The sequence below is a fragment of the Vicugna pacos genome, chromosome 31, assembly GCF_048564905.1.
Source record: "Vicugna pacos chromosome 31, VicPac4, whole genome shotgun sequence".
NCBI classification, from domain to species: domain Eukaryota; kingdom Metazoa; phylum Chordata; class Mammalia; order Artiodactyla; family Camelidae; genus Vicugna; species Vicugna pacos.
In genome coordinates, this window is record NC_133017.1 from 10,197,140 (window position 1) to 10,211,456 (window position 14,317).

General features: G+C 60.6%; 1 protein-coding gene across 2 annotated transcripts; it reads right to left on the bottom strand.

Annotated features, from left to right (window-relative positions):
* Positions 1-366: 366 nt before the first annotated feature.
* LOC140690647 (uncharacterized) lies at positions 367-6,373 on the bottom strand. Of its 2 annotated transcripts, XM_072952532.1 has the most exons (3): positions 6,223-6,373; positions 5,814-6,006; positions 367-1,007 (listed from the first exon to the last, which is right to left on the bottom strand). In XM_072952532.1, exons 2-3 carry the CDS (start codon positions 5,881-5,883, stop codon positions 367-369), a joined length of 711 nt encoding a protein of 236 aa, XP_072808633.1. In that variant the 5' UTR covers positions 5,884-6,006; positions 6,223-6,373. The 2 variants fall into 2 exon arrangements, with proteins under 2 accessions (XP_072808633.1, XP_072808634.1); XM_072952533.1 differs by lacking the exon at positions 6,223-6,373 and having other exon boundaries at positions 5,814-6,111.
* Positions 6,374-14,317: the final 7,944 nt, after the last annotated feature.

Below are 14,317 nucleotides of genomic sequence, written 5' to 3' on the forward strand. Positions count from 1 at the left end.
CGGGCCCACCACCCGGGGATTCAGGTAGAGGGCCAGGAGCCCCCCGAAGCACAGCCCAAAGGTGAGAAGGGCAGGGCCGGTGCGGGTGTGTAGGTGAGGGAGGGCGGAGGGCTGGGCCACACAGGGAGGCATTCCCAAAGTCTGCTGTTGGGACCAGAACAAAGACGGGCCTCAGACCACCTGTCTGGAAGAATTCAGTCACAGAACAAGTGCCTGTGGGCACTTGCTCGGTGGGAGCTGTCTGCAAAGCTCTGGGAAGATTTCTGTCCTTGAAAAGGCACGTGGAAAGGGAGCCATGTGGGTACCTTTTTCCAGGTTGTGCCTGAGCACAACCACTAGACTTAAAGCTCTCTCCACGTCCAACAGTTACAGGTCCAGAGCAGGCAGGGGCAGGGGAAGACGCCAGAGAACAAAAACAGGACCACCAGGGTCCAGCAGGAGAACGCGAACTCCCTCCAGCTGCTCCTGCTGAACATGAAGATCCTGCTGCTCCAACTGCATATGAAGAGCCCGCCGTTCCTGCTGATCTAGCCGCTCCTGAAGAGCCCGCTGCTCCTGAAGAGCCTGCCGCTCCTGCTGATCTAGCCGCTCCTGAAGAGCCTGCCTCTCCTGAAGAGCCTGCCTCTCCTGCTGATCTAGCCGCTCCTGAAGAGCCCACGGCTCCTGAAGAGCCTGCCATTCCTGAAGAGCCCGCCGCTCCTGAAGCGCCTGCCGTTCCTGCTGATCTAGACACTCCTGAAGAGCCCGCCATTCCTGCTGATCTAGCCGCTCCTGAAGAACCTGCCGTTCCTGCTGATCTAGCCGATCCTGAAGAGCCTGCAGCTCCTGAAGAGCCTGCCGCTCCTGCTGATCTTGCCACTCCTGAAGAGCCTGCAGCTCCTGCTGATCTTGCCACTCCTGAAGAGCCTGCAGCTCCTGCTGATCTTGCCACTCCTGAAGAGCCTGCTGCTCCTGCTGATCTTGCTGCTCCTGAGAAGCCTGCAGTTCCTGCACCTGCACCTGGGCCGCTGGGCAGTGGAGAACCATTTTAGGCATCATCACCCACTAGGGCTGTGCCCCTCTGCACCCTCCTACACCTTCTCCAAAATCCCACCATAAATCCCCTCCCCTACCCGAAGTTGACTTCCCTACCCCTGAATTTGCTTTTGTTTTGTTTTTCTTTAGTTTAGGTTATTTGTTTTACATCATTTATGGCATCCTATATTTTTCAATTTTCCACCTCCTTTAATAAAATACAGATTTTTTTCCCTTTTAAATTGTGCATTTCAGGAACATTAAGTGCATTCCCATGCTGTCCGACCATCACTATCATGTAGTTTTATGCTCTTTACGCTATTTATGCCTGTGAAGTACATCCCACCACGGCCTCAAACCCCTCCTCTGGACACTCCTGGGCATGCACACTCCTGGGCCTGCACACTCCTGGATCTGTACACTCCTGGGCCTTCCCTGGCATGGGCCTTCTCTGGCCCTGGCTTGCACACTACTGGGCCTGCACACTCCTGGATTGCACACTCATGGGCCTGCACACTCCAGGACATGCACAATCTTGAGCCTGAACACACCTGGACCTGTATACTCCTGATTTTGCACACTCCTGGGCCTGAACACTACTGGGCCTGCACACTGCTCGAACTGCACACTCATGGGTCTGCACACAACAGGACCTGCACAATCTTGGGCATTAACACACCTTGGCCTGTATACACCTGATTCTGTACACTCCAGGGCCTGAAAAATGCTGGGCCTCACAGCCCTGGGCATGCATACTCCTGGGTCTGCACACTCCAGGGTCTGTACCCTCCTGGGCCTGCCATGGCCTGGGCCTGCACATACCTGGGCCTGCACACTCCTGGGACTGCACAATGTTGGGCCTGCACACACCTGGGCCGGCACACTCCTGGACCTGCACACTCCTGTGACTGATCCCTACTGTGTCAGCACACTCCTGGGCCTGCAAACTTCAGGACCTGCACACTCCTGGGACAGCAGACACCTGGGCCTTCATACTCCTGGACGTGCGCACACTTGGACCTGCATAAACCTGGGCTTGTACACTCCTGGGCCTGCTCCCATCTATGCCTGCACACTCCTAGCCCTGTTCCCACCTGTGCCGGCACACTCCTGGGCCTGCACACTCCTGTCTCTGCACACTCCAGTGTCTGCACACTCCTGGTCCTGCACACTCCTGGGCCTGTACACTCCTCTGTCTGCTCACTCCTGGGCCTGCCCTCTCCTGGGTCCGCACAAATCCTCGTGTGCACATTCCAGAGCCTGCAAACTCCTGGGCCTTCCCTCTCCTGGGCCTGCCCCCTATTCGGCCGGCCCTCTCCAGGACCTGCACATTCTTGGGCCTTCACACTACTGGGCCTGCTCCCACTTGTGCCTGCACACACCTGGCACTGCACACTCCTCGGCCTGCTCCCTCCTGTGCCTGCACACTCCTGGGCATGCACACTCCTGGGCCTGCACACTCCTGGATCTGTACACTCCTGGGCCTTCCGTGCATGGGCCTTCTCTGGCCTAGGCTTGCACACTGTTGGGCCCGCACACACCTGGATTGCACACTCATAGGCCTGCACACTCCAAGACATGCACAATGTTTAGCCTGAACACACCTGGGCCTGTATAATCCTGATTTTGCACACTCCTGGGCCTGAACACTGCTGGGCTGCACAGCCCAAGGCCTGTACAATCTTGGGCCTGCACAATCCTGTCTCTGCACACTGCGGAGTCTGCACACACCTTGGCCTGCACACTCCTGGGCCTGTACACTCCAGGACCTACACCCTCCTTGGCCTGCACACACCTTTGTCTGCACACTCCTGGGCCTGCAATCTTCAGGACCTGCACACTCCTGGGACAGCAGACACCTGGGCCTTCATACTCCTGGACCTGCGAACACTCGGGCCTGCGTGAACCTGGGCTTGTACACTCCTGGGCCTGCAAACTTCAGGACCTGCACACTCCTGGGACAGCAGACACCTGGGCCTTCATACTCCTGGACCTGCGCACACTTGGACCTGCATAAACCTGGGCTTGTACACTCCTGGGCCTGCTCCCATCTATGCCTGCACACTCCTAGCCCTGTTCCCACCTGTGCCGGCACACTCCTGGGCCTGTACACTCCTCTGTCTGCTCACTCCTGGGCCTGCCCTCTCCTGGGTCCGCACAAATCCTCGTGTGCACATTCCAGAGCCTGCAAACTCCTGGGCCTTCCCTCTCCTGGGCCTGCCCCCTATTCGGCCGGCCCTCTCCAGGACCTGCACATTCTTGGGCCTTCACACTACTGGGCCTGCTCCCACTTGTGCCTGCACACACCTGGGACTGCACCCTCCTCGGCCTGCTCCCTCTTGTGCGTGCACAGTCCTGCGCATGCACACTCCTGGGCCAGCACAATCCTGGATCTGTACACTCCTGGGCCTTCCCTGGCATGGGCCTTCTCTGGCCTGGGCTTGCACACTACTGGACCCGCACACTCCTTGATTGCACACTCATGGGCCTGCACACTCCAGGACAGGCACAATCTTGAGCCTGAACACACCTGGGCCTGTATACTCCTGATTCTGCACACTCCTGGGCCTGAACACTGCTGGGACTCACAGCCCTGGGCATGCATACTCCTGGGCCTGCACACTCCAGGGTCTGTACCCTCTTAGGCCTGCCCTGGCCTGGGCCTGCACCCTCCTTGGCCTGCACACTCCTCTGTCTGCACATTCCTGGGCCTGCACAAGGTTGGGCCTGCACACACCTGGGCCTGTATACTCCTGGATCTGCACACTCCTGTGACTGATCCCTCCTGTGTCTGCACACTCCTGGGCCTGCACACTGCTGGGCCTGCCCTCTCCTGGGCCCGCACAATCCCTCGAGTGCACACTCTGGGCCTGCACACTCATGGGCCTGCACACCCCTGGATATGTACACTCCTGGGCCTTCCCTGGTATGGGCCTTCTCTGGCCCTGGCTTGCACACTACTGGGCCCGCACACTCCTGGATTGCACACTCATGGGCCTGCACACTCCAGGACATGCACAATCTTGAGCCTGAACACACCTGGGCCTGTATACTCCTGATTTTGCACACTCCTGGGCCTGGACACTGCTAGGCCTGCACAGCCCTAACCTGTACAGTCCTGGGCCTGCACACCCCTGTGTCTGCACACTCCGGAGTCTGCACACGCCTGGGGCTGCACACTCCTGGGCCTGTACACTCCTGGGCCTACACACTCCTGGGGGTGCTCACTGCTTGGCCTGCACACTCCTGGGCCTGCACATTCGAGGGCCTGTCCTCTCCAGGGCCTGCACTCTCCTGGGACTGCACACACCTGGGCCTGCATGCTCCTGGACCTGCGCACACCTGGGCCTGCACAAACCTGGGCTTCTACACTCCTGGGCCTGCACACTCCTGTACATGCTCACTCCTGGGACTGTATAATCCTGGGCAAGCACAGTCTTGACCTACACACCCCTGGCCATGCCCTATCCCGGGCCAGCCCCCACTTCGGCCGACCCTCTCATGGACCAGCACACTCCTGGCGCTGCACACTCCAGGGCCTGCTCGCATCTGTCCCTACACACTCCTTCGTCTGCAAACTCCTGGGCCTGCTCCCTCCTGTACCTACACACTCCTGGGCCTGCACATTCCAGGGCATGCCCTCTCCTGGGCCTGCACACTCCAAGGACTGCACACACCTGGGCCTGCTCACTCCTGTGACCGCATACTCCTCGGCCTACAAACTCCTTGTCCTGCACACTCCTTGGCCTGCCCCATTTGGCCCTGCCCTCTCCTGTGATGGCCCTCACCTTTCCTGCACTCTCCGGGGCCTGAACACTACTGGCCCTGCACACTCCTGGGCCTGCACACTTCTGTCCCTGCACACTCCTAGGCCTGCCCTCTCCTGGGCCCACACAATGCCTCGTCTGCACAGTCCTGGGCCTGCACACTCCTTGGCCTGCACACCAGCCCTCTGTGGGGCCCTTCCTTTGCTGAGTCTGTGCATGAGCTCCCTGTGATGCCAGCCCACAGAGGTGACAGGTGCAGTAGGTGTTTGTGGTTCTAGAGACATGATGGCTCTCCTAGGAAGCCGGGTCCAGATGATCCCCACTGCGCCGATGGGGGATTGGGGAGACCCTGAGAAGCAGGTGGCTTGTCCAGGGTGACAGCACTGCTGGCGGGGGAGCTGGGTCTGAAGCCAGCTGTGTCATCAGAGCTGTGACCCTGGCTGCATCCAGGCCTCCCCAGGGCTATAGGAGGGGCCGAGTTGGTGTCACTGGGTGGACATGGCATGGGGTGGGAAGTGAGCCATCAACAGCCCAAAAAGGCCCTTGGGGAGCTTTGTGTAAGGAGGAAGCTTGGGGAAGGGGACCCCAGGAAGTGACCTCACTTCCCTGGCAACAGAGCCCAACAGAACTTGGGACCCAGGTCACCAGGCACCCGCTGTGTAGAGAAGGACACTTCTCAACCTACTTGGCTGGTGAACTCAGCTCAGCTCAGACATGTTTTGTTGCATCCCAAGATCCCGAGGTCGCGGCCCCCGGAAAGCCCGCAGCAACGGCCTTTGCCAACAGTGCCGACAGTGGGTCGGGTCTCACCCCAGGCGCCTCTGGCCTTTTGGCCAGAGGGACCGAAAGGTAACACAGGGAGGCCCAGGGCAGGCCCGCCCAGGCCGGGCCACCACTCAGACCCCACCCGGGTGGCCCCACAGCCCCTTCCTGACTGGTGGCGGTGGGGCAGTCATGTTGGGGGGGTCCTGCCTCAAGCAAGAGCAGGCTGAGGAAGGGTCAGAGGCCTGGGGGGCCGATCACGTCACCAACCTGGGTCCAAGCGGGCTGGCTGGGATGTGGAGAACCGGGGCAGGGCCCTGCTGCCCGAGGTGGCGCCCATGCCCTAGGGTGTGTCTCTTGCCTCCCGGGTGACTGAGATGACCAAGGTCCCAGTCTGATCAGGCAGCAGACGGTCGAGTGGGGCAGAAGCAGGAGTGGTCCTGGCCAGGCAGGGCTCTGAGACCTGCGGGCCGGGCCGGCTGCCGGTCACTGTCATTGCAGAGCCAGACACCGCAGGATCCGGGGAACCAGGACACTCATGCCAGCTCCCCAAGTGAGGGGCTGGTGTGCCACACTGTGGAAGGCCAGCACAGGCTCCGGAAGAGTCTGGGTATGAAGGGCTCCCCACCACCACAGCCTCCTGCCCAGACATCGCCCAGGTCTCTCCCCAGGATCTTGCCTGCAGCTCCTGAAGAGCCTGCTGCTCCTGCTCATCTAGCCGCTCCTGAAGAGCCTGCCGCTCCTGCTGATCTTGCCGCTCTTGAACAACCTGCAGCTCCTGAAGAGCCTGCCTCTCCTCCTGATCTAGCCGCTCCTGAAGAGCCCGCCGCTCCTGAAGAGCCCACGGCTCCTGAAGAGCCTGCCGCTCCTGAAGAGCCCACCGATCCTGAAGAGCCTGACGCTCCTGCTGATCTAGCTGCTCCTGAAGAGCCCGCCATTCCTGCTGATCTAGCCGCTCCTGAGGAGCCTGCAGCTCCTGAAGAGCCTGCCATTCCTGAAGAGCCCGCCACTCCTGAAGAGCCCGCCGCTCCTGAAGCGCCTGCCGTTCCTGCTGATCTAGCCGCTCCTGAAGAGCCCGCCATTCCTGCTGATCTAGCCACTCCTGAAGAACCTGCTGTTCCTGCTGATCTAGCCGCTCCTGAAGAGCCTGCAGCTCCGGAAGAGCCTGCCGCTCCTGCTGATCTTGCCACTCCTGAAGAGCCTGCCGCTCCTGAAGAGCCCACCGATCCTGAAGAGCCTGACGCTCCTGCTGATCTAGCTGCTCCTGAAGAGCCCGCCATTCCTGCTGATCTAGCCGCTCCTGAGGAGCCTGCAGCTCCTGAAGAGCCTGCCATTCCTGAAGAGCCTGCAGCTCCTGAAGAGCCTGCCATTCCTGCTCATCTAGCCGCTCCTGAAGAGCCTGCAGCTCCTGAAGAGCCTGCCATTCCTGAAGAGCCCGCCGCTCCTGAAGAGCCTGCCGCTCCTGCTGATCTTGCCACTCCTGAAGAGCCTGCCGCTCCTGCTGATCTTGCTGCTCCTGAGAAGCCTGCAGTTCCTGCACCTGCACCTGGGCCGCTGGGCAGTGGAGAACCATTTCAGGCATCACCACCCCCTAGGGCTCTGCCCCCTCTGCACCCTCCTACACCTTCTCCAAAATCCCACCATAAATCCCCTCCCCTACCCGAAGTTGACTTCCCTACCCCTGAATTTGCTTTTGTTTTGTTTTTCTTTAGTTTAGCTTATTTGTTTTACATCATTTATGGCATCCTGTATTTTTCCATTTTCCACTTCCTTTAATAAAATACAGATTTTTTTCCCTTTTAAATTGTGCATTTCAGGAACATTAAGTGCATTCCCATGCTGTCCGACCATCACTACCATGTAGTTTTATGCTTTTTACGCTATTTATGCCCGTGAAGTACATCCCACCACGGTCTCAAACCCCTCATCTGGACACTCCTGGGCATGCACACTCCTGGGCCTACACAATCCTGGATCTGTACACTCCTGGGCCTTCCCTGGCATGGGCCTTCTCTGGCCCTGGCTTGCACACTACTGGGCCTGCACACTCCTGGATTGCACACTCATGGGCCTGCACACTCCAGGACATGCACAATCTTGAGCCTGAACACACCTGGGCCTGTGTACTCCTGATTTTGCACACTCCTGGGCCTGAACACTGCTGGGCCTGCACAGCCCTAGGCCTGTACAATTCTGGGCCTGCACACTCCTGTCTCTGCACACTCCGGAGTCTGCACACGCCTGGGCCTGCACACTCCTGGGCCTGTACACCCCTGGGCCTGCACCCTCCTTGGCCTGCACACTCCTCTGTCTGCACACAGCTGGGCCTGCAAACTTCAGGGCCTGCACTCTACTTGGCCTGCACACTACTGGGCCTGCTCCCTCCTATGCCTGCACACTCCTGGGCCTGCACACTCCTGGGCCTGCCCTGTCCCTGGCACCAGCCTCCTTCACCCCAACGGTGCCACTCACACGGCTGCGGCGTCTAGCCAGGAGCCCCCAACCGAAACCCCTCCCGAGGGACCCCCTTGCCGGCCCCCAGGGAAGCAGCGGGGCTCCTCTTACCTGCGAGGCGGAGACGTAGTCCAGCTGCAGCCTGACGTCCAGCTGCCGGGCGTGCAGGGCCAGCGTGCATGAGGGCAGCAGGATGGCCGTGATCGGCTGGAAGCTGCCCCCGGAGCCTCTACCGCCCCTTGGGGAAGAGGAGGAGGAAAATCCACGTCAGTGCCAAGAACACAGGACCCGTCCACAGAGGGCCCCTCAGGTGTGACAACCCCAGAGGCGCCCGCAGCCGACCTGGGCTGAGAGCCACTTTTCTCGCGGAAGCTCAAGGACCTATGCTGAGCCTCCCTCTCCCTCCCTAAAGAGGGAAAACCCAGAGGCTTTCTAACTTTGCACTCACTGTCCATGTATCAGCCATGTCTAGTTTACCTGCACACTCCAGGGCCTGTACGCATCTATCCTTACACACTCCTTGCCTGCAAACTCCTGGGCCTCCTCCCTCCTGTACCTACACACTCCTGGGCCTGCACCACCCAGGGCCTGCCCTCTCCTGGGCCCGCACAATCCCTCGAGTGCACACTCAGGGCCTGCACACTCATGGGCCTTCCCTCTCCTGGGCCTGCCTCCAATTCGCCCGGCCCTCTCATGGACCTCCACACTCCTGGGCCTGCACACTCCAGAGCCTGTGTTCTCCTAGGCCCGCACACTCCTGGGACAGCACACACCTGGGCCTACACACTCCTGGACCTGCGCACACCTCGGCCTGCATGAACCTGGGCTTGTACACTCCTGGGCCTGTTACCACTTATGCCTGTGCACAGCTAGGCTTGTTCCCATCTGTGCCGGCACACTCCTGGGGCTACACACGGATTGAAATACACAGCCCTAGGCCTGTACAATACTGGGCCTGCACTCTCCTGTCTCTGCACACTCCGGTCTGCACACTCCTTGGCCTGCACACTCCTGAGCGTACTCCCTCCTGTGCCGGCACACTCCTAGGCATGTACACGCCTGGGCCTGCCCTCTGCTTGGTGGGTATGGTCATGGGACTCCCCATTCCTGCGCCTGAACACCCTTGGGCCTGCCCTTTCTTGGGCCTGCACACTCTGGGGCCTGACGTCCCCTGGTTCCAGACACTACAGGGACTGAACACTCCTGGGCCTGCACACGGCTGGGTATGCACAGCCGTGGGCCGCACACTCCTGTCTCTGCACACTCCCGTGTCTGCACACTCCTGGGCCTGTACACTCCTGGACCTGCCCTGGACTGGGCTTGCACCCTCCTGGGCCTGCACACTCCAAGGCCTGCACACTCCTGGGTCTGCACACTACTGGGGCTGCTCCCACTTGTGCCTGCACACTCCTGGGCCTGCACACTCCTTGCCCTGCACACTCCTGGGGGTGCACACTGCTTGGTCTGCACACTCCTGGGCCTGCACATTCCAGGGATTGTCCTCTCCAGGGTCTGCACATTCCTTGGCCTGCACCTTCCTTGTCCTGTGCACTCCTCTGTCTGCACACTCCTGGGCCTGCACACTCCTTGGCCTGCAAACTCCAGGGCCTGCACACACATGGGCCTGTACACTCCTGGGCCTGCCCTGGCCTGGGCCTGCGTATTCCTTTTCCTGCACACTCCACTGTCTGCACACTCCTGGGCCTGCCCTCTCCTGGACCTACAAAATGTTGGGCCTGCACACACCTGGGCCTGTATACCCCTGGACCTGCACACACCTGTGACTGATCCCTCCTGTGTCTGCACACTCCAGGTCCTGCACACTCCTGGGACTTCCCTCTCCTGGGCCTGCCCCAAATTCGGCCGGCCCTCTCCTGGACCTGTACATCCTTGGGCCTTCACACTACTGGGCCTGCTCCCACTTGTGCCTGCACACACCTGGGCCTGCACACTCCTCGGCCTGTAGACTCCAGGATATGCACTCCCCTGTCTCTGCACACTACGGTGTCTGCACACTCCTTGGCTTTCACACTCATTAGCCTACTACCACCTGTGCCTGCACACTACTGGGCCTGCTCCCACCTATGCCGACACACTTCTTCGCCTGTCCCTCCTGTGCCGTCACAATCCTGGGACTGCACACTCCTGTCTCTGCACACTCCAGTGTCTGCACACTCCTGGTCCTGCACACCCCTGGATATGTACACTCCTGGGCCTTCCCTGAAATGGGCCTTCTCTGGTCCTGGCTTGCACACTACTGGGCCCGCACACTCCTGGATTGCACACTCATGGGCCTGCACACTCCAGGACTTGCACAATCTTGAGCCTGAACACACCTGGGCCTGTATACTCCTGATTTTGCACACTCCTGGGCCTGAACACTGCTGGGCCTGCACAGCCCTAGGCCTGTACAATCCTGGGCCTGCACACTCCTGTCTCTGCACACTCCGGAGTCTGCACACGCCTGGGCCTGCACACTCCTGGGCCTGTACACCCCTGGGCCTGCACCCTCCTTGGCCTGCACACTCCTCTGTCTGCACACAGCTGGGCCTGCAAACTTCAGGGCCTGCACTCTACTTGGCCTGCACACTACTGGGCCTGCTCCCTCCTATGCCTGCACACTCCTGGGCATGCACACTCCTGGGCCTGCCCTGTCCCTGGCACCAGCCTCCTTCACCCCAACGGTGCCACTCACACGGCTGCGGCGTCTAGCCAGGAGCCCCCAACCGAAACCCCTCCCGAGGGACCCCCTTGCCGGCCCCCAGGGAAGCAGCGGGGCTCCTCTTACCTGCGAGGCGGAGACGTAGTCCAGCTGCAGCCTGACGTCCAGCTGCCGGGCGTGCAGGGCCAGCGTGCATGAGGGCAGCAGGATGGCCGTGATCGGCTGGAAGCTGCCCCCCGAGCCTCTACCGCCCCTTGGGGAAGAGGAGGAGGAAAATCCACGTCAGTGCCAAGAACACAGGACCCGTCCACAGAGGGCCCCTCAGGTGTGACAACCCCAGAGGCGCCCGCAGCCGACCTGGGCTGAGAGCCACTTTTCTCGCGGAAGCTCAAGGACCTATGCTGAGCCTCCCTCTCCCTCCCTAAAGAGGGAAAACCCAGAGGCTTTCTAACTTTGCACTCACTGTCCATGTATCAGCCATGTCTAGTTTACCTGCACACTCCAGGGCCTGTACGCATCTATCCTTACACACTCCTTGCCTGCAAACTCCTGGGCCTCCTCCCTCCTGTACCTACACACTCCTGGGCCTGCACCACCCAGGGCCTGCCCTCTCCTGGGCCCGCACAATCCCTCGAGTGCACACTCAGGGCCTGCACACTCATGGGCCTTCCCTCTCCTGGGCCTGCCTCCAATTCGCCCGGCCCTCTCATGGACCTCCACACTCCTGGGCCTGCACACTCCAGAGCCTGTGTTCTCCTAGGCCCGCACACTCCTGGGACAGCACACACCTGGGCCTACACACTCCTGGACCTGCGCACACCTCGGCCTGCATGAACCTGGGCTTGTACACTCCTGGGCCTGTTACCACTTATGCCTGTGCACAGCTAGGCTTGTTCCCATCTGTGCCGGCACACTCCTGGGGCTACACACGGATTGAAATACACAGCCCTAGGCCTGTACAATACTGGGCCTGCACTCTCCTGTCTCTGCACACTCCGGTCTGCACACTCCTTGGCCTGCACACTCCTGAGCGTACTCCCTCCTGTGCCGGCACACTCCTAGGCATGTACACGCCTGGGCCTGCCCTCTGCTTGGTGGGTATGGTCATGGGACTCCCCATTCCTGCGCCTGAACACCCTTGGGCCTGCCCTTTCTTGGGCCTGCACACTCTGGGGCCTGACGTCCCCTGGTTCCAGACACTACAGGGACTGAACACTCCTGGGCCTGCACACGGCTGGGTATGCACAGCCGTGGGCCGCACACTCCTGTCTCTGCACACTCCCGTGTCTGCACACTCCTGGGCCTGTACACTCCTGGACCTGCCCTGGACTGGGCTTGCACCCTCCTGGGCCTGCACACTCCAAGGCCTGCACACTCCTGGGTCTGCACACTACTGGGGCTGCTCCCACTTGTGCCTGCACACTCCTGGGCCTGCACACTCCTTGCCCTGCACACTCCTGGGGGTGCACACTGCTTGGTCTGCACACTCCTGGGCCTGCACATTCCAGGGATTGTCCTCTCCAGGGTCTGCACATTCCTTGGCCTGCACCTTCCTTGTCCTGTGCACTCCTCTGTCTGCACACTCCTGGGCCTGCACACTCCTTGGCCTGCAAACTCCAGGGCCTGCACACACATGGGCCTGTACACTCCTGGGCCTGCCCTGGCCTGGGCCTGCGTATTCCTTTTCCTGCACACTCCACTGTCTGCACACTCCTGGGCCTGCCCTCTCCTGGACCTACAAAATGTTGGGCCTGCACACACCTGGGCCTGTATACCCCTGGACCTGCACACACCTGTGACTGATCCCTCCTGTGTCTGCACACTCCAGGTCCTGCACACTCCTGGGACTTCCCTCTCCTGGGCCTGCCCCAAATTCGGCCGGCCCTCTCCTGGACCTGTACATCCTTGGGCCTTCACACTACTGGGCCTGCTCCCACTTGTGCCTGCACACACCTGGGCCTGCACACTCCTCGGCCTGTAGACTCCAGGATATGAACTCCCCTGTCTCTGCACACTCCGGTGTCTGCACACTCCTTGGCTTTCACACTCATTAGCCTACTACCACCTGTGCCTGCACACTACTGGGCCTGCTCCCACCTATGCCGACACACTTCTTCGCCTGTCCCTCCTGTGCCGTCACAATCCTAGGACTGCACACTCCTGTCTCTGCACACTCCAGTGTCTGCACACTCCTGGTCCTGCACACTCCTGGGCCTGTACACTCCTCTGTCTGCTCACTCCTGGGCCTGCCCTCTCCTGGGTCCGCACAAATCCTCGTGTGCACATTCCAGAGCCTGCAAACTCCTGGGCCTTCCCTCTCCTGGGCCTGCCCCCTATTCGGCCGGCCCTCTCCAGGACCTGCACATTCTTGGGCCTTCACACTACTGGGCCTGCTCCCACTTGTGCCTGCACACACCTGGCACTGCACACTCCTCGGCCTGCTCCCTCCTGTGCCTGCACACTCCTGGGCATGCACACTCCTGGGCCTGCACACTCCTGGATCTGTACACTCCTGGGCCTTCCCTGCATGGGCCTTCTCTGGCCTAGGCTTGCACACTGTTGGGCCTGCACACACCTGGATTGCACACTCATAGGCCTGCACACTCCAAGACATGCACAATGTTTAGCCTGAACACACCTGGGCCTGTATAATCCTGATTTTGCACACTCCTGGGCCTGAACACTGCTGGGCTGCACAGCCCAAGGCCTGTACAATCTTGGGCCTGCACAATCCTGTCTCTGCACACTGCGGAGTCTGCACACGCCTTGGCCTGCACACTCCTGGGCCTGTACACTCCAGGACCTACACCCTCCTTGGCCTGCACACACCTTTGTCTGCACACTCCTGGGCCTGCAATCTTCAGGACCTGCACACTCCTGGGACAGCAGACACCTGGGCCTTCATACTCCTGGACCTGCGAACACTCGGGCCTGCATGAACCTGGGCTTGTACACTCCTGGGCCTGCAAACTTCAGGACCTGCACACTCCTGGGACAGCAGACACCTGGGCCTTCACACTCCTGGACCTGCGCACACTTGGACCTGCATAAACCTGGGCTTGTACACTCCTGGGCCTGCTCCCATCTATGCCTGCACACTCCTAGCCCTGTTCCCACCTGTGCCGGCACACTCCTGGGCCTGCACACTCCTGTCTCTGCACACTCCAGTGTCTGCACACTCCTGCTCCTGCACACTCCTGGACCTGTACACTCCTGGGCCTTCCCTGGCCTGGGCCTGCACCCTCCTTGGCCTGCACACTCCTCTGTCTGCACACTCCTGGGCCTGCACACTCCTGGACCTGCACAATGTTGGGCCTAAACACACCTGGGCCTGTACACTCCTGGACCTGCACACTCCTGTGACTGATCCCTCCTGTGTCTGCACACTCCTGGGCCTGCACACTGCTGGGCCTGCCCTCTCCTGGGCTCGCACAATCCCTCGTGTGCACACTCAAGGGCCTGCACACTCCAGGGCCTGTACGCATCTATCCTTACACACTCCTTGCCTGCAAACTCCTGGGCCTCCTCCCTCCTGTACCTACACACTCCTGGGCCTGCACAACCCAGGGCCTGCAGACTCCTGGGACTGCACACACCAGGGCATGCACTCTCCTGGACCTGTGCACACCTGGGCCTGCACGAACATTGGCCTGTACAC